Source organism: Zootoca vivipara, chromosome Z1 (assembly GCF_965207765.1).
Source record: "Zootoca vivipara chromosome Z1, rZooViv2.hap1.1, whole genome shotgun sequence".
Lineage (NCBI taxonomy): Eukaryota > Metazoa > Chordata > Lepidosauria > Squamata > Lacertidae > Zootoca > Zootoca vivipara.
This window is the reverse complement of record NC_142583.1, coordinates 70,812,680-70,838,337: the sequence shown is the minus strand read 5'-3', so window position 1 is coordinate 70,838,337 and position 25,658 is coordinate 70,812,680. Positions and strand designations below refer to the sequence as shown.

Below are 25,658 nucleotides of genomic sequence, written 5' to 3'. Positions count from 1 at the left end.
CTGCCTTCCTGCGCTATCAATCGATTTGACAGCGTCTGGTGCTTTTGTATTACCAACTGCAGGAGTCCCAGTTAAAGGTTGCAGTTTAATTGTGCCGGGCTCTTAATTTAGACGGGGTTTGGAAAGCATGAACAACAAGTGCAATCTCTGTTTAAAAATAGCACTGGCGTTTTTGTGTTTCGCTAAGCACCTTTTATGATGCAGTTGATTTTAATTGACTTCCCATTTCCAGTTTTTAATTCCCACCACCACCACCACTGCCCGTCTGGTTATTTAAAGCCAGATGCTTAAAAGGGACAGGGATATGGTTCTGGAAATGAATTGCTGAGAATCTGTACACTGGCTTGCAATCAGCCCGAAGCAGAGGGTTGAATTTACCATTTTTAGTTTAAAGAAAAGGTGAGCAAAAGGTGACATGGTGAAAGTGTGCAAAAATTATATGCATGGTGTGGTGAAACTGGACAGAGAAAAGTTTTCCTCTGTCTCTTGTGGACATCCAAAGTAGCTGAATTTTGGGTGGTCTAGGGCAGATAAAAGAAAGTTCTTCATCCAACCTCAAGGACCACCTCTTTCCATATGAAGCTACCTGGACTCACCTTCTGTGCCTCCTCCTTGAAAGGTCCAGAGGGTGGCAATGCCTTTTCTGCAGGGCCTTTTCTGCAGTGGCTTCCCATCTGTGGTATGCTCTCTCCAGAGACACTCACCTGGCACCTTCATTATACCCCTTTAGGCCCCAATCAAAAACGTTCTATTTTAACCAGGCCTTTGGTTGATTTGATTGACATCTTAAAGGTAAAAAGGTAGAGGACCCCTGTATGGTTAAGTCCAGTCAAAGGCGACTATAGAGTTGCGGCACTCATCTCGCTTTCAGGCCGAGGGATCCGGCATTGGTCCACAGACAGCTTTACGCATCATGTGGCCGGCAGGACTAAACCGCTTCTGGCACAATGGAACACCGTGACAGAAAGAAGAGCGCACGGAAACATCATTTATCTTCCCGTCGCAGGGGTACCTATTTATCTACTTGCACTAGTGTGCTTTCGAACTGCTAGGTTGGCAGGAGCTGGGACAGAGCAACAGGAGCTCACCCCGTCACAGGGATTCGAACCGCCGACCTTCTGATCGTCAAGCCCAAGAGGCTCAGTGGTTTAGACCACAGCGCCACCCGCATTTCTAATTAAATGCATCTCTAATTTAAAATGTGGCTCTTTTTTTGGGGGATGCTATTGGGTTGTTATTTTTGATTATATATATTGTGGTTTTTATGTTGATCTTTTCTGTGAAATGTCCTGAGACCCTGGGTCGTATATAAATTCAATCAATCAATCAACAACAACAACACTTAAACTAATTTCATAACTTAACTGTTGTCTTATACATGGATAGGGCATAGGGTGGATGTGTGATAGGTTGCTGCCGCAAGGCAGAGATTGTAAGCGGCTATTTGGTGTGTTATTGGTGGCTGGTGTAGGTTGGCTTCTTCTTCTTCTTCTTCTTCTTCTTCTTCTTCTTCTTCTTCTTCTTCTTCTTCTTCTTCTTCTTCTTCTTCTTCTTCTTCGATCCCTCGTAGCTGAGTAAGATTGTCTTCCATAAACATGGTTTTAACAAATGAGTCAGTAAGTGACTGTGGAGGCCAATTCTGGACCCACACGTCCTTCTACAGTGGGGACATTTGTTCCTGGGCAGGAGTTGATCACGGGGTGGATTTGCCAAGCAGGCCTTCCTCTTAGCATGTTCCTCCCTTGCGTTCTGAGTTCGAGTGTCTTCAAAGTCCATGACACCTTTGATAAAGACTGTTCTCCAACTGGAGCGCTCGCAGGCCAGTGTTTCCCAGTTGTTGGTGTTTATACTACATTTTTTAAGATTTGCCTTGAGTGTGTCTTTAAACCTCTTTTGTTGACCACTAGCACTACACTTTCCATTTTTAAGTTCGAAATAGAGTAGTTGCTTTGGAAGACGATACTCAGGCATCCGCCCAACATGACCAGTCCAATGAAGTTGACGTTGAAGAATCATTGCTTCAACACTGGTGATCTTTGCTTCATCCGGTACAGTGATATTAGTTCGCTCGTCTTCCCAAGTGATGTGTAAGATTTTTCGTTATCTTTCGAGAAGTTGGAGATGGCATTTATAAGTGGTCCATGTTTCACAAGCATACAGTAAGGTTGGTAGTACAATAGCTTTGTAAACAAGCATTTTGGTGTCCCTGGCACTAGAGCGGGCGCTAGGGCGTGCGATTGGCGGTTTCTGCCGGTGCGGAGAGACAGATGATAGGCTACTCTTGTGAGTGGCAGCTCACAAAAAGAAGCTCAACAACTCTGGGCAACCCCCCCCCATTTTCTTAATTTTGCATCCCCCAAAACAGGGGCCGTCTTATACACGGGGGCATGTTATCTGGACTGGACCTTGTCTACGGACTCTGCCTCCAGGCAAGTACCCCCCTGAAACTTGGCTGGCTGGCTGCCTTCTCCCTCCACTGATCTCTGCCATGGCTGGAAGCTCACAGAGCTACAACAGCCATCTACCTCTGGCCTCTGCCCGTCTACGTGAGTCAAAGGGAAGAGCAGAGCCAGGGTGGTGAGGGACAGGGGAGGCCAAACGTGGGGAACTCAACTCTACAAAAGGTGGGGGAAAGATTTGGCATCATGAGAGTATGTGTGTCCCCCATCTCCCCAACCTGTCTTTTATTTTGCCTGACCTGTCTCGTATTTTCGCCAGCCAGAGGTGGCAACGCTAGTGGGCCGGTGCCTGATGTTTTCTACCATGCCAGTTCGGGTCCTGCTGGCAAGCTTTCCATTGGAATTGCCTCTCCCCCAGACGCCCGATTTCAAAGCAGAACAACAACAACAACAGAAAAGGCATCCTTTGTCCTCTAACTCAGCACTGTAAACACGGCTGCATTCAAATCGGCAAGTATTCTGTGCATTATTAACCGGGAAGACGAAATAATAATTTGTGTCATTTTATATGACAAAGCACAAACATTGAAAGCTCTGCTCCATCGCACCTCCATTCCAACATGCTCTGTAATTATAGGCAGCATCTTCTTCAGGAAAGAGAAAACAAGGGATATTAAGGAGGGGGTGAGGTGTGGGAGGCAGGAGACGGGGGGGGGGATGGAGATGGAGTTTTCTTTGAACAGATGAAAGATGTGAGCCCACTCTCATGCTAGCCTTGGAAGCAAGGGGGGAAGTGTAATGTGTGCTGTCTGCAACGGGCGTTTTAGAAATCTGCCACTATTTCAAAATGTGAAACCTGGTTTTGGATGTCAGCCACGATTCTGTAAAACAGGGATAGACAACATCAGGCCCAAAAGCTTTATTAGGACCAGAGGAGGGCAACCAAAACGGTCAAAGGCCTGGAAACAATGCCTTGTGAGGAACGGCTTAGGGAGCTGGGTATGTTTAGCCTGGAGAAGAGAAGGTTAAGGGGTGATATGATAGCCATGTTCAAATATATAAAAGGATGTCATATAGAGGAGGGAGAAAGGTTGTTTCCTGCTGCTCCAGAGAAGCGGACACGGAGCAATGGATTCAAACTACAAGAAAGAAGATTCCACCTATACATTAGGAAGAACTTCCTGACAGTAAGAGCTGTTCGGCAGTGGAATTTGCTACCAAGGAGAGTGGTAGAGTCTCCTTCTTTGGAGGTCTTTAAGCAGAGGCTTGACAGGCATATGTCAAGAATGCTTTGATGGTGTTTCCTGCTTGGCAGGGGGTTGGACTGGATGGCCCTTGTGGTCTCCATTTTTTTGTACGCGCTCTTTCGCTTGGCCGTCTGTATTGCAAAAGTGGGAGAAATGTGAACTTTGAAAGATTGCTGTGTTTCAGTTTCCATGTTGCATTAAAAGTACAATTCTTTGCCTATAAATGAGAGCAGAATTGGATTCCTCCTCGCTCTCTACTCTCAACATATGGCAGGTCCTATGCCTTTTAAGGAGGACACCTCTGTCATCCCAGAAATATGCATGCATACACACACCTTGTCCAATTTATTGCTGAAACAGACCAGAGCAGCCCTCTGGGGGTTCTCCTTTTCCATGCACAAACTCGCTGCTGTTTTGAGTTTCCAAAAAGTTGCCAGGCGCCCAATGCAAACTTGGGCGGAGGTCTTGCCAACCTGCAGATGAGCCTTGCATGTTTATCCATCGCAGTTTTGTCATCCGTGGGGAATTGTGACATTTGCAGGGCTGTCTATTCCTCCACGTTTCATGGTGATCAGATGAGCCTGCCAAGCCGCTCTTGAAAAAGTGCCCCAGGGAAGAGTGGACTCAGATCACCCAGGAATTTAAACCCGATTTCTTCCTAGCAAGCACCCCTGGCATTGGCTTATCTTGGTCTTTCCATACGCTTTAACCCTCTCAAAACCTTCAAGAATAAGAGGGTGAATTCTTTGTTCATCAGCAAAGAGGGTGTCCCTCCTAACAAGCGCCCAAATTAGGAAATGGCGAATCAATCGGTTTCAGTTTTTGTAATTTTCCCAGTCTTAAAGCTCAGCTCTCCACATTCCCACACCAGTTTGAATTTTTTTGGTGTGTGTGTGTGAAACCATACTGAAGATTTATCAACATCTTTGTGTGCATTTCTTCTATTATACACATTTTTTGCAAACAATTTTGTCTAATATACTTCTTTTTTACAAAACAATTTCACCAAATATGGAGCAAGCTTGTTTTCTCCTGCTCTGGTGGGTAGGACTCGAACCCATGGCTTCAAGTTACAAGAATGGAGATTCCAACTCAACATCTAGAATAACTTTTTGACAGTAAGAGCTGTTTGACTGTGGAACATTCTCCCTTGGGAGGTTGTGGACTCTCCTTCCTTGGAGGTTTTTAAGCAGAATTTGGATGGCCATCTGTCTCGGATGCTTTAGCTGAGATTGCTGAATTGCATGGGGTTGGACTAGAGGACCCTTGGGGTTCCCTTCCAATTCTACAAATCTTTTATTTCATGATTCTGTATGCATCTTTCTTAGTTATTTTCACTAATATTTTCCAGCAACTGGTTTTCAGAGGCTCAACAGCAGAAAAAGGAACGCTTTTAGCTCTGCCTTTCTGCATGTATTCAAAGCCCAAGTCTGAGCGTCTTTCCAAAACCTTGTGATCATGACAACACCTGAACTGGCTGCTTGTACGGAATATCGCTTGGTGAACTTGTTGCATCTGTAGGCTCCAGTTGAACACTGTTTAGCAGTCTTAAGCTATGAGTGTACAGTGGAAGCTCAGTTTATGAACACCTCGTTTAACGAATTTTCAGTTTACGAACGCCGCGGACTCATCTGGAACAGATTAATTCACTTTCCATTACTTTCAATGAGAAAGTTCGCTTCAGTTTATGAACGCTTCAGTTTATGAGCAGACTTCCGGAACCAATTACACCTGTGCTTCGGGTTAAGTACGCTTCAGGTTGAGTACTCCGCGGACCCCTCTGGAACGGATTAATCCACTTTCCATTACTTTCAATGGGAAAGTTCGCTTCAGTTTATGAACAGACTTCCGGAACCAATTGTGTTCATAAACCGAGGTACCACTGTAGATCTTACTTGCCCTGGGACACGCCCATCCTCTGAGATTATCTGTCGATTATTGTTCAGAGCTGGTCTACCTGTTGGAAAAAGCCAAGCTTGGGGGAGTGACTCAATCAGAGACACACCAGGCATCCTCCTTTGACACAGGACATTTCTGCTGCATCTCCATGTTGGCCTGTAGGCTCCAATGATATCCAGTGCAGAGAGGGGCTGGCATATAACTCCCCAGGTGAAGACCGACAAGGGGGAAGTGAGGCGAGAACATGGATGATGCAGAGACATAGTGGGCACCCTCCTCAGTCCCTGAGTACCTTGGTGTCTGGAAGGGATTAGATTACGTGTTATGGGGTTGTGGCAGGCCTGTCATGGCACACAGATTTGGGAGCCTTAGGCCAGCCATATACCCACAAGTCATTTATGGAGGAATAAGATGCTTCCAAGTTGGTTTTAGTAATGTGTTTTATCTGTTCTCATTTTATATTATTGTGCTGAGTTCTCATACCTCACCCTGGGAATGTTTGTGCTGGAAAAAAAATAGTTTCAATCAATCAATAAAAAGAGAGCAGGCAAAAGTGGGGAGTAGGTGTGTCTCTGGAGACCCTGTGCTGAAATCCGCAAGCTATAGATTCTAAATCCTGCAAGAATTTGCTGCTTCCTGGCTATCCAAACCTGAAAAGGCTTTTTGTTTTGTTTTTAAAAGGAAAGGCACAGGAACTCCCACCAGCGTTTTTGGCTCTCGCCGAGGTCCAGCGGTGGCAGAAGCTGATCCTATTTTCTGCTTCACTGAGATGTTTTTTTCTCTCTCTCCCCTGGCCGTGGCGCACTCATGCTCCCAGCTGGCACGGCAGATACCCGCTGCCTTTGCATTAAGCCTCCTTGGCTTCCCGAGGAAAGGGAGGGCGCTCTCCCCAGAGGAGGACTCGCTGGTCCTTTTTATTCCATGAGATAAAGCCTTTGGGGATGTCTCCGGATCCAGATGTACACTGTCTGAGACAAAGATGGACCGGCGGCAAGGCGAGCGCAAGGGGCACTTTCCGTTTTCCATGCGTGGCACGATTCTCCGCAGGAAAGCAAGAGGGGTCCAGCCACCTGGCTTTACTGCCAGCTGCATGCAATTATAGCTATTCAAGGATATCTTCACAGAACCACTCCCAGGCAGGCATCACCCTCTATCTCCCTCCTTTCCCTCCTTTCTTTCTCATTCTGTCTGCTAGAAACATAGCACCGGACTCAGTTTTTTTGACCGTCCCCAAAGCTAGCCGGGAAGATAGGCTGGTTCATCGAGTTCTGTTGTTTGCGCTATGCAGAAGTAAGGGAGTCTTTGCGTGCCGAGGTACCAAGACTTCCCACCAAATAATTCCACACATCACACGGAAATTAAGTTTTGGTTTTTGGCATTAATTTTGGCCACAACTTTATTTAAATACAACTGAATGTGAGTGGTTGCTTAGGCATTGGTTCCCATGCCATCTGTCCCCCACCTGGGACAGATCTGACTCCCCTAGCGTACTGGGGAAGTCAGGATAGGTAAGCACCCTCTGAGAGAGGCTGGGGCAGGGCACCACGCCCTATGACCTCTCCCCCAGGTGCTCCCCGAGGCTCATGCGCAGTCCTAGCCCCTAGTGGGGTACGGACAAACATGTGGAGCCCCAGGATTCCTTTAACGGAATACCCCTAAAGGCAGCAGCAATTTTGAGGGGCAGGCCCAGTCAAATCCTTACCCCTCCACCATCCAATTTGAACCAATGTCTAACCGCCAACCTTACAAGTTGTGACAGTTTGCTATGTAGTAAGCAAAAACCTGACATAGCTGCCAAGTCTCCCGTTTTCCCCGGGAAATCCCCGTTTTCCAGCTGTTCCTAGCTGAAAAATGGATTTTTTTTTGTTTTTCCCCGGTTTATTTTGGCGCGGCGGCCATTTTGGAACTAGGCGGAGCATGCTCAGAAGCGACTTTTGATGCTGCTTTGCCCAGTTCCAAAATGGCTGCAGTGCAACTTCCGGTCTGCTATTTCCGGCCCGGTCCCTTATTTCTCTGACGGGAACTTGGCAGGTATGAAAAACCACCTGGCACCAGCCAATCAGCCAGATGGCAAAATTCCTACTAGGTCCCCACAGCAATACGGACGACCCCATGACAGGCACAGCAACGTCAAGCGCGGCAAAAAACACACACCTAAATATAGGGTGGGCAGGCGGGAGATCCGTTGCAAGCACCCAAAAGCGAAAGCACAACCTGCTTGCTGTGGCTGTCAATCAAAATTAGCAACATAACATTCTCCCCAGCAACAAACCCTCAGTGGCCATCCAAACTGACCCGCCCCTACTGACCAGGGAAGGTCTTGTTAACCCTTCCGCAACCCATGCTCTCCCTAAGGGGAGAACCTGCTTTGCAGCTCAAGGGCCACATTTCCTCATGGTCATTATCCTGAGGGCCACATAGCAGTGGTGAGAGGGGTCAGATGCAAAAGTGGGCAGGGTAATGCCTCTGTCTGCAGTAGGCTACATTCCAGGCATAAGGTAGTCATGGGGGTTCTACTGAGACACACAAAACCCACACGTCTCTCTCTCCTCCTCCCAGGAAAGTATGGGGCGTTAAGAACATAAGAGCGCTGCTGGATCAGGCCTGTGGTCCATTCAGCCTAGCACCCTGTTCTCACCGTGACCAACCAGATGTCTGTGGGAAATCCGCCAGCAGGATTCGAACACAAGAGCAGCACTCTCCCCTCCTGTAGTTTCCAGTAATGGGTATTCTGAAGAATTGCAGCCTGTAGCTGAGCAGAGCCATCATGGCTTGTGGGCATCAATAGTCCTCTCCTCCGTGAATGTGTCTAATCCTTTTTAAAGCCATCTAGCTTGGTGGCCACCACTGCCTCCTGTGGCAGGGAGTTCCGTAGTTTATGCATTGTGCAAAGAAGCACTTTCTCTTTTGTAAAAATAATAATTTTTATTGGATTTTACAAATATAAAATTATAACAATACAACTATACACATCCACATTTAAAGATTCCTCCGAATCACTGGACCTCTCAACTTCCCCTCCTTGGGTCCTATTATTAACCTTTTTTACTGCATCTTTTTCAATAGTCCATATTTTATATAACTCCATTACCTCCATAGTACTCGCTACATTACAAGTGTTATTGCAATCCTGCTAATGTTTTCATCTGCTTACAGTGGTTTCCAAGATAAGCTGTAAACTTTCCCCATTCTTTGTTAAAGTTTTGGTCTTCTTGGTTCCTGAGCTTTCCGGTCAGTTTTGCCATTTTGGCATAGTCCAACAGCTTAATTTGCCATTCCGCTCTAGTAGGGAATATCAGCACCTACAATTCCTAATTTTAAAAGCCTCTGGTTTTTTAATGAAAGTTAATTTGAACATTTTTTCAACTCATATCTGCTGGAAATGTAAAGAAAAAGAAGGCACCTTTTATCATATGTGGTGGTCTTGTAAGGTAATAAAAGTGTTCTGGGAAATGATACATAATGATATATAAAGAAGCACTTTCTCCATTATAAGTGTCTGAGAACCCCCCCGGGCCTGGCCTTTGGGTGGGTGTGTGGCTTGGGGAGAATCCCACAGCCCAGAGACGCCAGGACAACTGATACCTGAGGTTCCCCATCCATCACTTGGGTGTTGGTAAGTGAATACATATGAGCAGTGCCTTTTTCTAGGAAAAAAACGGGGCCAGAATTCACCAGATTTGTGGTGATGCAAATTCCACTACCACCACCCTCTTCACATAGCTGCCAAGTTCAGGCCTGAGAAATAAGGGAATGGACCGGAAGTAGCAGACCGGAAGTAGCGCTGCCGCCATTTTGGAACTGGGCGGAGCATGCTTAGAAGCTACTTTTGATGCTGCTCTGCCCTGTTCCAAAATGGCCGCCGCACCAGAAGTCACGCTGCAGCCATTTTGGAACTGGGCAAAGCAGCATCAAAAGTCGCTTCTGAGCATGCTCCGCTCAGTTCCAAAATGGCCGCCGCGCCACAATTAACCACGGAAAAACAAAAAAAAATCCGTTTTTCCGGTTGGGGACAGCTGGAAAAACGGGGGTTTCCCGGGGAATACGGGAGACTTGGCAGCTATGCAGGGAGCGCATTGTGCAACCCCCCGAAAAAATCTGTCACCTGATCAACCTGAGGGCAGGTGAATCGGGAGATCTGGTGAAAGGGTGAAAGAGAAGGTGCAGCCCAGCTGGGCCATGGTTAAAATTCCCGTGGCCACACCCCTTCCCGGTGCTGATTGGTCAGCAGCGCCAAACAGGGCGTGGCCCTGCCCAGTGCCGGGGATGCGGCCGGGACAGCCAGATCACAGTTGGATCCCGGAAGCCTGTCTGCCATGCCGCCCACCAGGAAAGGTGACCGGATTTGTGCAAAAATTGTTCCAGCAGAGTCTTCCATCAGAATTTTCCTCCTTTCCAACACGCAGCCTTTTCAAAAGGCTGGTTAAAAAAAATCCTTCCCCACTCTCTTCAGTTTAGAGTATAAAGTGGGTTTTGGCTTATAACACAAGACAAGCATAAACACCCTAGCTGCCTAAACTTGAAGAGATGCTGGTACGCCATGAATCAATCCAGTATACTATAGTTCTTCTGGTCTTAGAAGTAAACCTTGTACAGACACAAGTATAGAGAGAGATCCACTTGCAGTTTTACCCAAGGCTACCAAGTACCCTGTTTTCCCTGGAAAACCCCGTTTTTACTTACCTTTCCCTGGTGGTCCCCCGTATCACTTCGTCTCCCGTTTTTCTCTGTTATTTTCTCCTGCGGGCGGCCATTTTTTTCTGATTTGCCCTTCTATGGGCACAAAAATGGCCGCCGCCGGCTTCAAAAGTCGCATCTACGCATGACTGGAAGTGCATAGACGCGACTTCCGGTGTCGGCGGCGGCCATTTTTGGTGCCCATAGATGGGCGGGCCAACACCGGAAGTTGCGTCGACGCACTTCCGGTCACGCGTAGAAGCTACTTTTGAAGCTGGTGGCGGCCATTTTTTGTGCCTGTAGAAGGGCAAAGCGACACCGGAAGTTACGTCGACACAACTTCCGGTGTCACACGGCTGCTGGTCCCGGATTCTGCAGTCCAGGACTTGGAAGGTAAGGTTTTACCATGCTAGCTCCATGCTATTCTGAACCATACAGCATGTAACCTCCAGCTTGACAGCTTGCACTGAGCAAAACACTTGTGCCAAGGCTGCTGAATGCAGCTTTGGTATAAGACCTCTGCACATGCACACATGCCTTGAAGAAAGGGAGGGGGTGAGTCCTGCTCCAGGCATTTAGCCTTGGACTGTGCAGCTGGTGTGCTAACTCAAAGCAGAATCCAGATGTTGGGGCGGGCTGCTGAAGACGTGGACCAAGCACTTAGTGTAATTTCACCCATATCTCCAAATTACACCAACAGCCAATTGTGTGGCGATACCCCGATCCCTCCCAGAGTAAATAAAGACACAGGACACATTGCATACGGTTAATGGGCGTGAAAAGGCCACAACTTTATTGATTACGGATGTAGAGAGGTATTGGCTTAGGGGCATTGGATTTAACTGTCTATATCCGACTCCAGCCTGCTCTGCTGGCAGTCTGTGAAGGGTTAACCACCGTTGGGTGAGCCCTGCGATGCAGATTAACTAGGAACTCACCCTGGGGCCATCGGTAGGGGGCAGGCCTTTGGCCCTTACCAACCACGGCTTCGGACATGGCCATGCCCCCGGACTCCTTAAGGGAGTACCAGGCCCGGCTCGCCCATTGACTCCAGTGGCGCAATGCACCATGGCGCCTGGGCGATCAGGGGGGCGCTGAGGGGCGCCCCAGCAAGTGCGGGAGCTTTGAGGCGGCCTCCCTTTTTCCTCCACCAGCCGCGCCGGGAGAGCAGGGAGGTAAGAGAGCGGAACAGGGGCACTAGGACCCTGTTCCACTCTGCAGCGCCAGGGTCATCCCTCACCCCGGCACTGCGTTTCATTGGTAGAGGCGACGCCACATGTCAGCTCCTCTACCAATGAAACGCAGCACCCTGTTGGCGGGAAGAAACCCCGACGGCCGCATCCTGCACTCAGCCAGCTGCGTCTCTGGCCGGCGCACGGAGCTCGGCAGGCAGGCCACGGAAATGGCCCGCGACACTCGGAGGCGGCCCGGCCGCGAGCAGCTCCTGTCGCGCCTCAGCAGCAGACCGGCACAGCGCGGCTGTGAGGTGCGGGGGCCGCCGTGAGTTTTCTTTTTTTTTTTTAAGAGTGGGGGGGCGCACACCCGAGGGATCCCTGCACCAGGGCGCCCGAGGACCTTACGACGGCCCTGGGGAGTACCCTTCAGCATTTTGGGGGAGGTGATGGCAGCAACCTCCCCCCCCCCACACACCTGTAACCTTTCAGAAAGAATCCCGGCCACGCGCTTGCTTAAACAGGCAAGCCACGCCCCCCCCGGAGTGTCCAGATTGGACGCGCCAAGGGAGCGCCGCGTCCGGGAGCCAGCCAATGGGCTGGGAGGATGGCAGCCATCCCCCCAGCACGTGTGAGGGCTCGTGGTGCCCACAATCTCCCCTCCTCCTACGCCGTAAGGGACTTTCTCCTAGCACATCTTGACATGCGGTTCCCAGGTCAGAAAGTGCAAATTCCTCCCTCCCTCCATCCACATCAAGAAATTTGGTTTTGCTTATTAAAACCTCTGGGACATCCCTCGAAACTCCTTGAGCTGGACAGGATCCTCCAAATTCACCGGGACATTTTACTTTCAACAAAACCCAAGGTGTGGAAGAATTATTGGCATCCGTTCAGGTAGCCAATCTCACGTCCCCATTTCACAGGCTTTCAAACTGAGGGGCACGGAACCCACCATGGCTTTGCTTAGGATTCTAATATTGATGCCTCTCTAATCCCTCTCAGTTCAGTGAGTTTCTGAATTTGAATTTGAGATCAGAAACAGGTAAGCAATTAGCTATTCATGAGAGAAGTCTTTTCTTTCCTTTCTAAGAAGTAAAGAACATGTGAGCTTGCAGGTACCTCCTAGCCAAGCGGAATCAAAATGCGGCCTATTCTTAGCTACAAAAAGATCAGAGGTGATTGCAGAGAAAAAGAGTTTCAGCTACTTTCACAGAGTCACAAAACATTTAGCATTTTTTGGCAACAAGCACTGACACACCGGGATTCGGAAACCCTGTCTGAGCACTGCTAACATGCAAGGTAAAGGTAAAGGGACCCCTGACCGTTAGGTCCAGTCATGGATGACTCTGGGGTTGCGGTGCTCACCTCGCTATACTAGCCAAGGGAGCCAGCGTACAGCTTCTGGGTCATATGGCCAGCATGACTAAGCCACTTCTGGCGAACCAGAGCAGCACACGGAAATGCCGTTTACCTTCCCGCTGTAGCGGTTCCTATTTATCTACTTGCACTTCCTGCTTTCGAACTGCTAGGTTGGCAGGAGCTGGGACCGAGCAACGGGAGCTCACCCCATCACAGGGATTCGAACTGCCGACCTTCTGATCGGCAAGCCCTAGGCTCAGTGGTTTAACCCACAGTGCCACTCGCATCCTGCTAACATGCAAAGTAGCCAACAATCCTTCTTTTGTTGGTGAACAGCTCCTGCACTATTCTGATGTGATGGAATGCTCATAAACATTCATAAGGGGCAGGATGTGTGTCAGCAATGTGATTTATTTACTTACTAATAAAAATGTGTGCTGTCTTCTGTCACGGAGGGCGGCCGCATCACAAGAATACTGGGCTTTCCACTCCAGTATTCTAACAGTTGAATTTCTAGGCACCCTCCATTCAAGGTGCACAGGGTGTTTACAGTACACAAAAACGAAAACACATAGCGTAACAACAAATGAAACAATGCCCCCCCCAACTATATACACAGCTTAAAAGGCCAAAGATTGTTCAATCAGCTGAAGACCTAGGAGAAGAGGAACATTGTCACCAGACGCCTAAAGTTATGTAATGAAGGCACCAGGTGAGCCTCCCTGGGGAGAGCACCCAAACAAATGGGGAGCCACTGCAGAAAAGGCCCCGTTCTTGTTTTGCTGTCCTCTGGGTCTCATGGAGGAGGCAAGTGAAGAAGGGCCTTAGAGGATGATCTCAGGGTCTGTCTAGGGTGGCTGACATGGGGAGAGGCAGACCTTGAGATATTGCGATAGGATGTTGACATTGCAGGTTCCATCAGGGAAGCGAAAGTCCACAACATCTTATCACTGGGGCAACCTGCCTGCTATGGGAGAAGTTGGAGGCCACAAGAGTGGAAAGGTTGGTTATAGATGTACATGGTTCTCCCTCTCCTCGTTTCATCCCCACAACAACCCTGAAAGGCAGGTTAGGCTGAGACGTAGCAACTGGCCCACGGTCACCCGGTGAAAGCTTCATGGCCGAGTGGGGATTTGAACCCTGGTCTCTCCCAGGTCCCAGTCCGACACTGTCACCACGACACCACCCTGACTCCATCACCCCGGCTTCCAGATGAAATGGATGTCACCTGGGAAGCGCCAACCTTGTGAAGAATATTCAGCATGCTGGCAATATCTGGGGGAGGATTAGACACTGACATTTGTAGAGGAGGGTTTGGGGTACCCGTTCCTTTAGGCTCTTGGTGTACATCCACAGGCAGGCCAGGCTACAAGTCAGTCAAGGAGAAGAAGGTAATATGGGGAGGGAGGGAGGTGGAAGAGGGTGTGAATCAAAATAGTGGGGAAGACACTCCACAAGGAGAGAGAGAGAATTAAACGAAATTTCTCACCACTCAGAATATATTATCCCTGCAGCACATCCTTGAAATTGCGCGATGAATTGCCCGGGTAATTTGCTCTCCACCTACAATGCCTTCCTTTCCCCCTCAGCCCATCCTATTCTCAACAGCGATCATTTGGGAGTATGTTTCCTGCGCATTTCACTCCCGAAAGAAATATTTGGCAGAGCGGGACAAAAGGCAGGCCTCCACCATGCCGTCATGGGTCACTCGCTCGATGCGGCTAATGTTCCCACGTCTCAATTGCCCGCTCCACTTCTGTGCTCACCCCCCCCTTTCCAGCAGCACTAAGCGGCTGTCAACAGAGGGACGGTGTGTGTGTGTGTGTGTGTGTGTGTGTGTGTGTGTGTGTGTGTGTGTGTGTAGATGGAGGTCTCTTCTTTATCTCCCATTTAACTCTTACTTGGAGTGACCAGCTTCAAATACAGCTCCACTTTCCCTCGAGAGATGCAGCTGGGCTTGGGGACGGCTGCATTGGGTTCTAGACCAGGGAACCCGCCTGAAGTGTGAAGGCTCAGCAATGCTAGTCCACTTCTGAGCAATAAATGTCCTGTTGTAGTATAAATTAAGAGAATAAGTTACAGGTAGGTAGCCGTGTTGGTCTGGGTCGAAGTAAAATAAAAAAATTCCTTCAGTAGCACCTTGTTTGTTGTTTAGTCGTTTAGTCGTGTCCGACTCTTCGTGACCCCATGGACCAGAGCACGCCAAGCACTCCTGTCTTGCACTGCCTCCCGCAGTTTGGTCAAACTCATGTTCGTAGCTTCGAGAACACTGTCCAACCATCTTGTCCTCTGTCGTCCCCTTCTCCTAGTGCCCTCAATCTTTCCCAACATCAGGGTCTTTTCCAAGGATTCTTCTCTTCTCATGAGGTGGCCAAAGTATTGGAGCCTCAGCTTCACGATCTGTCCTTCCAGGGAGCACTCAGGGCTGATTTCCTTAAGAATGGATAGGTTTGATCTTCTTGCAGTCCATGGGACTCTCAAGAGTCTCCTCCAGCACCATAATTCAAAAGCATCAATTCTTCGGCGATCAGTCTTCTTTATGGTCCAACTCTCACTTCCATACATCACTACTGGGAAAACCATAGCTTTAACTATACGGACCTTTGTCGGCAAGGTGATGTCTCTGCTTTTTAAGATGCTGTCTAGGTTTGTCATTGCTTTTCTCCCAAGAAGCAGGCGTCTTTTAATTTCGTGACTGCTGTCACCATCTGCAGTGATCAAGGAGCCCAAGAAAGTAAAATCTCTCACTGCCTCCATTTCTTCCCCTTCTATTTGCCAGGAGGTGATGGGACCAGTGGCCATGATCTTGGTTTTTTTGATGTTGAGCTTCAGACCATATTTTGCGCTCTCCTCTTTCACCCTCATTAAAAGGTTCTTTAATTCCTCCTCGCTTTCTGCCATCAAGGTTGTGTCATCTGCATATCTGAGGTTGTTGATATTTCTTCCAGCAATCTTAATTCCGGCTTGGGATTCATCTAGTCCAGCCTTTCGCATGATGAATTCTGCATATAAGTTAAATAAGCACGAAAGCTCATACCAAAATAAAAACTTAGTTGGTCTTTAAGGTGCTACTGAAAGAATTTTTTTATTTTAAGAGAATAAGAAGAGTCTTGCTGGATCAGGTCACAATATGGTTCTAGACTGCATCAACAGAAGAATCAATGGAAGTCGTAGTACCACTCTATTCTGCCTTGGTCAGATCCTGGAATCCTGCGTCCAGTTCTGGACACCACAGCTTAAGGAGGATGTTGGCAAGCTGGGAGGTGTGCAGAGGAGGGCGACCAAGGTGATCAAGGGTCTGGAAACCAAGCCTTATGAGGAATGGTTGAAGGAGCTGGGTATGTTTAGCCTGAAGAAGAGGAGACTGACAGGTGGGTATGAAAGTCATCTTTAAATATCTGAAGGGTTGTCACATGGGGAAATGGAGCGAGCTTATTTTCTCCTGCTCCAGGAGGGAAGACCTGAAGCAATGGATTCAAATTATTAAAAAGGAGATTCCGACTTAGGAAGAACTTTCTGAAAGTAAGAGCTGTTTGATGGTGTAAGGCAGGGGTCCCCAGACTACGCCCCCCGGGCCGGATGCGGCCCAATTGGCCTCCCTATCCGGCCTGCGACGACCCTCGCCGCCCGCTGCCGCCGCCCGCTCTTGCAGCGCGCTGCGCGGCGGCGCACTTCCAGATCGGGAAAAAATTGCCAAAAATCATTTCTGCGCATGCGTATGGGCCTCTCCCGACCCAGAAGAGGTCATTTCCAGTGCACTTCCGGGTCAGGGGAGGTGCACTTCCGGGTCAGGGGAGGTGCACTTCCGGGTCGGGGAGGCCATACGCATGCGCACAAACAATTTTCGGCGATTTTTCCGGCCTGGAAGCGCGCCACCGCGCCAGCAAATGGGTGTGCGCATGCGCACTGGCGTGCACTCCCCCACCCTCCGGCCCACTGCACGCGCACTCTCCCGCCCTCCGGCCCGAAGGCAGGTAAGTCTGGGGACCCCTGGTGTAAGGGACTCTCGATGGTGTAAGGTTGTGCTCTGCTTCGTTTGAGGCTTTCATGAAGAGGCTGGATGGCCATCTATCATGGATTCTTTAGCTGTGATTCCTGCATTGCAGGGGGTTGGATTAAGATGACCCTTGGGACCCCTTCCACCACTGCAGTTCTGTGATTCTATGATGGTCTATCATCCTGTTCTCATTGCGGCCAACTGGATGCCCACAGGAAACCTACAAGCTGAACCTGGGTGCAATAATGCTCCTCCCCAACTGTGCTTCCCAGAAACAGGTACTCAGAGGCAGCCATTCCAGCAGACATCCTCAATGGGAGAGAGATTTAGAAGCAACAGGATTTATTCATCAGCTTTGCTGGAGGTTCAGCAACACCAGGCAACTCCTAGTCAATCTAGGAACAACAGTCAGTAGAGCTGGTTACAGGTAGGTAGCCGTGTTGGTCTGGAGAGTCAGTAGAGCATGAGACTTTGAATTTCAGGGCTATGGGTTCGAACTCCATGCTGGGCAAAATATTCCTGGCACTACAGAAGGTTGAACTAGATGACCCTCGTCGTGTCCCTTCCAATTCTATGGTTCTATGATTCTCTAAGTGCTCAGAAATTGTCCAGTATTCTATCACCAGCCAACCACAACTGTCACCCCAGATCTTATGCAGAAGCTCTATTTTTTTTCCTACTCAAAAGACAAGAGGCTACTCCATAAGGACCAGTGGCTTGGATATTATGATCATTTTTGGAGGCGCTGATTTAGTTGATCTGTCCCCCATTCCACTTGTTCACTGGTGGATTCTGCCCTTGTCGTTCCTTCTCAATGACATCCCCCCCCGCCCCCTCCTCTTCCTTTCAACTTGCCAATCCCACGAAAAAATTTACTGGGTGTTCACTAAAAATAAAAGTGCCATCCAAAAATTGATGGAGTAAAATTCATTAAGATGTATGTGTCTGTAAATGGGGAAGAAGGGGGCGGAGGAGTGTCAGAGAATAAAGTAGACCGGTAATTCAGAAACACTCTGGTTTACACTATGACATAAATCGTAAGACCCAAATTGTCTTTTGTCGTTGATACCAACCATGCCTTAGTGAAGCCCAAAGTTCCTTTATTTCCAAAATGGTAATGCTGCATCTGTGTCCTAGAGATGTCGGCAAGGTTTTGCTGAGAAACAGAAGCTCCCTTAGATATTCATTGAAACACCATCTTCACAAAATGCTGGGGGGGGGGCAGTTTCTTCCCAAAAATCAACTTCCAATTTTTTAAAAAAGTATTTACGTGCTCAATTTCTGAATGGCAAGAGACTTCAGGGATTCTGGGCTCTTACTGAGGGTCCAGTTTCCTTGCAATGACAGTCAGTGGAAACTGATTTATGGATTTATTGGGACACACACCTTACCTTCCAAGAATCTGGGACCGGCAGCCGTGTGACACCGGAAGTTGCGTCGACGTAACTTCCGGTGTCGTTTTGCCCTTCTATGGGCACCAAAAATGGCCGCCGCCGGCTTCAAAAGTAGCTTCCACGCATGACCGGAAGTGCGTCAATGCGACTTCCGGTATCGGCGGCGGCCATTTTTTGTGCCCATAGATGGGTGGGGCGACACCGGAAGTTGTGTTGACGCACTTCCGGTCATGCGTAGAAGCTACTTTTGAAGCCGGCAGTGGCCATTTTTTGTGCCCATAGAAGGGCAAATCAGGAAGAAGAAGAAATGGCCGCCAGCAGGAGAAAATAACGGAGAAAAACGGGAGACGGTGTGATACGGGGGGACCACCGGGAAAAGGTAACTAAAAATGGGGGGTTTCCCGGGGAAAACGGGGTACTTGGCAGCTATGACACACACTGTACAATTGTATCTTACGCACAACTCGTGTGATTTCAGCCTTGCATGGCTGAAGGCAGGCTGGTTGAAATGGCGCAAATTAAATGCGCACAAGTTTCCCCCCAGTGCAAAAAGAGCTTTTGAGCTCTCTGCCCTGATTACCAGGCAAAACCCTCTCCACGAGCCAGCTCTGGAAGCAACTGGGGACAGCTCTGTGGGATCTCACAAGAATTCAGACAGCCACACAAGAGCTTGTGAGAGCATCCCAGAGCCAGCACACCGAACCAGCCTTCTCAGCCAGTGAACAAGGCAGAGAGCTTAAAAGCACGGCAGTTGCAAAGGAGTGTTTCAAGTATAGGTGTTTTTGTGGATACGTGAACCCCTTGGAACCGAACCCCTGCAATCGTATTGCAGATCGTACGGTTGATGCAGACTGAGCACAGGTTGAAAGAGCTGCAGATACAAACTGAGCACAGAATGAAAGGACTCGCAATCCATCTGGCTTCCCCATCAGGCTTCCAGGGAATCCCTCAGTTCAAAGCTTCAGACACAACCAAGAGGATTAACCAGCTTCCAGCATCAGCTGACTCCCTGCTCTCTCCCTACCAGCCAGGTGAGGATGGGTGGGGAAAGGCCCATCCTTTGGTTTCTACGGCAACAGAGCTCACTCTTTAAAGATGCAGAAGGTGGTACTTAGTTGAGCGGCTAAGGGATGAGCCTGACCTGTTCACCAGGTTCCAGCTCATACATTTCAGCCTCACAGCTTTGCATCACAGCTTTCCAAGGGGCCCAGGGTTTCATACACACTGACCCCCCCCCAACAATACTCATAATTGCATTATATCAGGGACTCAAAGAAAAAGCTTTAGGCTTTGGTGCATAAGGCTAGGACTTGGGGTCACCCACTGAAATTGATTGGCAGATGTTTCAGGAACACAGAAAAAGAATATATGCATATTTGGTTTTTTGGGGGGGTGGTTGTGTTTACTAATTTGCAGCTCCACGTGGCTGCCTTGAAGACCAGGGAAGTGGTGGTACCCTGTTTCTCCTAAAATAAGACGTAGCCATAAAATAAGCCATAGCAGGATTTTTAAGCATTAAAGGAATATAAGCCATACCCCGAAAATAAGCCATAGTGATAGGCAGTTTAACCGTGTAGGTTAAACTGTATCATACTTAATTTTTAAAAAAGGCATCCCCTGAAAATAAGCAATAGTGTGTTTTTTTGAGGAAAAATAAATATAAGAATGTGTCTTATTTTTGGAGAAACACGGTAGGTGTTTAAATCTCCATTTTAGTGTCATTTCCTGGATTCCCCCACCTCGTTTCCCCAAAGCTGTTATTAGCTCTGCAGGGGGAAACATGTCTCTACCCAAAAAAGCAGTTTGGCCTTTAGAGATGTTGCAGAGATGCAGCAGTCGGGGTGGGTTGTAGCAAAAAAGAGCAAAGAGTTTTGTGACACTTTAAATGATTAATGCAGTGGTTCCCAAAATTTTCAGGCCACTGTCCTCTTGATTCCATAAACTCATCCCGCGCGCACACACGCGCACACACACACACACACCCTACGCTAAAGAAAGCATTATTCAGAAGAGTGGTTTGCCCGACCCGCTAAGAAAGGCAATCACACAATAAAATTCAATTAATTGTACCAATTAATGGCAGATTTATTCAAATTCCAGTTAAAGCGGTTTAGTTAATTCAACAAAACTGATGAACTTGTCACAGTGATACCAGCTTTTCGAAGTCTGATGGTCATTTACACTTCCGGCACACACACACACCCCTAGATAATCTCCCCTACCAAGGGCATTACCACCCAGTTTGGAAACCACTGACATAAAGTATCCAAGAGAATCAAATCCAGCAAGAGAGACTTCTCAATTCCACCATGCATGTTCCATCTATTCTTTTGGTATGAGGGAAGAATCGTTAGGTGTGCTATGTGCAAAGGCTGCCAAAATCCCGGAGCCATCACTTCCTGGTATGACACACTCGTAGACAATTATTACAAACAAGGAAATGGGAGTGGCAGGCCTTGGGGTCTCATGTTTCAGTGGCGCCCTGTGCAATGCCAACATTTGGCACCCCTGGCCTCTTAACGCTCCATTCTCAATCATAGTTGTGCCATCCTCAGTGGCACCCCCGGGGCTCTGTGCCCACTACGACTGAACCAGTGGTGCTCCCCTAAATCCTCCTCTGGAAATGGACCTGTCCACTAGCTACGCATACCAAAGATCTAAACCTCTTGGGCTCGCTGATCAGAAGGTCAGTGGTTCGAATCCGCACGGCGGGTTGAGCTCCTGTTGCTCTGTCCGAACTCCTGCTAACCTAGCAGTTCAAAAGCATACCAGCGCAAGTAGATAAATAGGTACCGCTACGGTGGGAAGGTAAATAGCGTTTCCGTGCGCTCTGGTATTCATCAGTGTCCCGTTGCGCCAGAAGCGGTTTAGTCATGCTCGCCACATGATATGGAAAGCCGTCTGTGGACAAACGCCGGCACCCTCGGCCTGAAAAGCGAGATGAGTGCCGTATCCCACAGTTGCTTTGGCTGGACTTAACCATCCAGGGGTCCTTCACCTTTTACCTTTACTTTACCTATTGCGTCCCTGATTGACCCCAGTTAAGACCCCACTGAGAGCTGGCCAATTTCCAGGTTTGGCTGCTTATTTCATCTTGCTTCTGTGCTGTTTCTCAAAGGCTGACACAAACACACACCCAGCCGCCCCCTGCCCTGAGCCTGCCTTCAGCCACCTATTAGACATTCTCCAGTTTCCCAGATGATCTTGAATTACGGACCAATTGAATTTGCTCTCAATTCCTCGACTGCCAAGAGTGCAGCTTCCTTTGCTCCCCCCTCCCTCAATTTACCAGCCTACACAAACTGAGGCCGGCATCTCATGTGATCACAGAGAAAGGCAAGTCCCAGATCTATTGACTCCGCGTAAATTGTGAATGCAAAACGTATCTAAAACTCTCTGTGTTGTCTCTGCCTCTTTATAATAAATGGGAGTAGTTTCTGGGAAAGGATCGTGGTCCTACATTTTTGCACCCTAAAGGGATAAGCAGGAAATAATAGCCAGCCAGCCAGCTTCTTGAACCGGGGCCAGAGGCACTTCGGAAAGTGGAGAGTCAAATGCTCGCGCGTTACTTTTGCAGGTGTTCTCAGAAAGATGCTGCTTGAGTGACAGATGATATCACTGCATGACAGCCTAGCATGGTTAGCTATAAATAGCTTGCAGTCCATTTGGAAGTACTGCATGTGTGTGTTTAATTATACCCATGGGCCTGTTACAGAAATCTCTTCTCTCTTTCTCTTTGCCAAGGAATTTGGTGGAGTCTCCTTCTTTGGAGGTCTTTAAGCGGAGGCATGATGGCCATATGTCAGGAATGCTTTGATGGTGTTTCCTGCTTGGCAGGGGGTTGGACTGGATGGCCTTGTGGTCTCTTCCAACTCTATGATTCTATGATTCTATTCTATGATTCTCTTTGGCGATCACTCGTAGCCGAGTAAGATTGCCTTCCATAAACACGGTTTTAACAATCGGTCCGTAAGTGACTGTGGAGGCTAATTCTGGATCCACACGTCCTTCCACAGTGGGGACATTGGTTTCCAGGCGGGAGTTGATCACTGTGTGGATTAGCCGAGTGTGCCTTCCTCTTAGCACGTTTCTCCCTTGGGTCCTGAGATCGAGTTTCTTTAAAGCCCATGACACATTTGGTAAAGGCTGTTCTCCAACTGGAGCGCTCGCGGGCCAGTGTTTCCCAGTTGTCAGTGTTTATACTACATTTTTAAATATTTGCCTTGAGAGTGTCTTTAAACCTCTTTTGCTGACCACCAGCGTTACGCTTTCAAATATACAAAGATTCACATAACCCTGACTCCAGTCTGCTTATATTGTTGTCATCAGCAGCACTAGTGTTAGTATTTGGGAAATTAATATACGCCTTCTCTTTGAACAAATCTCTAAGCAGTTTAAGGATCCTAGATATAAGACATATGCTAAATAACAAATAAAAATTCCACATTTTGTAAAAATGCAAATAACAATTCAACAGACCATCCTCTTTAGCATCAAAATAAACGTTGCATGCAAAAAGCAGCTGCAGAAATGCAAAGGGAATCCCGCGATGTAAAACACAGGGAGCAGCTAAGCAAAATATCCTCTTAACCTCAGTAGATCAAATATGACAAATTGAAGGCAACTAAAAAGGAGACATGTAGAAATGAGATGATTGACAACTGTCTGTAGCCTGTCAGCTTCGACTTCTGTGCCTCTGAGGCTCCTGTCCATCCTCGCTCTGACAAATGACAAATGATGGAACGGAGAGGCTCTGCAAAATCTGCAAAATAATGCTGGTTTTTTAAAATGCTGTGGCAGTGCCACGAGGTGCCACGAGGTGAAGCCACGGTCAAACAGCTCCCATGCCACTTCCCATAATGTACGAGAGTAAACAACGATCAGCCATAAGCCTTCCTATTGGGAATTTTAGGTAGAGATATCCCAAAAAATATAAGAGAAATCTTCTTATACGCAACAGCCGCCGCCCAATTACTAATTGCATCAAACTGGAAAGGGGGGAAAGTACCAATATGAAGGGAATGGCAGAAAAAATTATTAGATTGCGCAGAAATGGCTCTATTGACAAATAAACTAAGGGGTAACACAAAACAAACATTTATCCAAAAATGGGAACTGTTCAAGAGATATTTACAAAAATGTAACAGTGATATAACATCTATGGCAGCGTTCGAATGACCCTTGTATAAAGTAAACAATAAGAAATAAGGAAAAGTGGTACAACATGTTGTAAGAAAGTATTAGAAAATATATTAAGAGTAAGGTAGTAATTATAAGTACATTCAATATTACGAACGTTTTGTGCTGGTCGGTGACCGTAATAAAGATTTACTACTACTACTTACAAATGTTAATTACATTGGGAAATGATGGGAAGTCTGCTTTATTTTATTTTATATTTTATTTTACTTTACTTTATCCTATTTTATCTTGGTTTAGTTAGAAAATATGTGGAAAGAGTAATTTAATATTTAACTATAAATTTATGTAAGGTTATTTTTTCTTTGTATGTGTGGATTTCAGATACTGTAGGATATCTATGAATGTCAATAAAGGGGAGAGAAAGAGAGAAAGCGAGAAAGAGAGAAAGAGAGAAAGAAAGAGAGAAAGAGAGAAAGAAAGAAAGAGTAAAAAAAGATCTGCAGGACAAGCCCTTCAAAGCAGCTTCTCCAGACCCCACCAGTAAAATTTAGGGAAGGAATAATAGCAATAGGTCATTATGACATTTTAGTGTATGTTTTATAGGACATCGTGAGTCACTGATTCAGGAAAGAGCTTTCAGCTCCAGCTGAAATTGCCTCTTTCGATCAAGCAAGCCAGGTGGACTCTACAAAGGAATTTTATGTTCTGTAACAGATAGGGGGACCCCATCTATGTCATCTATCAAAGGAAAAGGGCATTAGTCAAAGGGAAAGTTTCCAAATGGGGAGGGAGTGTCAAGCTAGGTGGCCTGGAAGATCCCTTCCAACTCTAAAATGACTAGTTCATTTTTTGAGATTTATAGGGGAGTGCAGTGGTATAGCATGGGTTGCCAGTGCCCGGGGCAACACAGATTGGGGGTGGGAGGGAAACGGACAGAGTATGCCTGCGCATTCAACTGCCTACTGGGATACGTGTCACCCAGGAGACTGTAGCCACAGAGATAAGAAAAGAAGAGCCATTCCGTTGTCTGAAAAGGTCACTTCCTGGTTCGCATGGAGAAGCCCTTTTCAACGGACCACAGCAACAGAAATGCACAGCTGTACTGCGACAGCACCAAGTGTTGAAATTTTGCACCCCTAACAATTTTGCACCCGGAGCAACTGCCCCTGTGCCCCCCCCCCAATGCTACGCCACTTGGGGGGAGCAGTCTGTAAGTGGTTTAATTAAATGCACTGAGTCTATAATCATGTGAGGGTGAGGCACACCCTTGCACTCTGCTGCCCAGGTGGGCAAAAACAGTCCCTCAGGGGGCCTGTCTCTGTTTCCAGGATGAGGCCTGGCTCATGCAGCAACAGGAGAGGGAGGTGGGGCGGGGGAACGAATCTCCATTACCCTTCCACAAAAAGCATTTAACAAAACAAAATGAGAATAACAGAAACCAGCTTAGCAAGGCACCCTGTTCTGGAGAGAACGCCTTTGGTATGCTGCCTTTTGACATTTAAATGTTAATTCACAGCAATTTCGCTTGTGATTAGACTGCACTGTACATTTAGGGAAACAAGATGATCTGCCAAATATTTGCCTGAAATGCACCTCACGTGGAGATCTCCTTCTCTCTGTGTGTCTCAATTTAACTCTCACACACCAAAGGCCCAGGTATCCCTGCAAATGTACCTGGGCTGAATACTTTCAGGAAAAATTGTAGCTCCGGGCTCTTAAAGAGACAAGCACTGGGCAGTTCTGCCTTCTTGCAGTCAGACAGAAAGGGCTGAACTCACCAAAGGGGGAAGGAAATAGCCCAGGTTAAGCTCCACAAAGGAACATAGAAAGATACCTCCTACTGGGCTCCTTGATCACTGCAGATGGTGACAGCAGTCACGAAAGTAAAAGATGCCTGCTTCTTGGGAGAAAAGCAATGACAAACCTAGACAGCATCTTAAAAAGCAGAGACATCACCTTGCCTACAAAGGTCTGTATAGTTAAAGCTATGGTTTTCCCAGTAGTGATGTATGGAAGTGAGAGCTGGACCATAAAGAAGGCTGATCGCCGAAGAATTGATGCTTTTGAATTATGGTGCTGGAGGAGACTCTTGAGAGTCCCATGGACTGCAAGAAGATCAAACTTATCCATTCTGAAGGAAATCAGCCCTGAGCGCTCACTGGAAGGACAGATCGTGAAGCTGAGGCTCCAATACTTTGGCCACCTCATGAGAAGAGAAGACTCCCTGGAAAAGACCCTGATGTTGGGAAAGATTGAGGGCACTAGGAGAAGGGGACAACAGAGGACGAGATGGTTGGACAGTGTTCTCGAAGCTACGAACATGAGTTTGACCAAACTGTGGGAGGCAGTGCAAGACAGGAGTGCCTGGCGTG

General features: G+C 47.7%; 1 protein-coding gene across 1 annotated transcript in view; it reads left to right on the top strand.

Moving 5' to 3' along the window:
* Window positions 1–11,624: 11,624 nt before the first annotated feature.
* The window catches only part of GFRA4 (GDNF family receptor alpha 4), a 190,105-nt gene continuing 176,071 nt past the window's right edge, over window positions 11,625–25,658 (top strand). Inside the window, exons 1-3 of the mRNA XM_088657127.1 lie at window positions 11,625–11,703; window positions 18,728–18,816; window positions 18,977–19,175. Coding sequence (XP_088513253.1) covers window positions 11,625–11,703; window positions 18,728–18,816; window positions 18,977–19,175 — 367 coding nt within the window. The remainder of the gene's footprint in view (window positions 11,704–18,727; window positions 18,817–18,976; window positions 19,176–25,658) is intronic.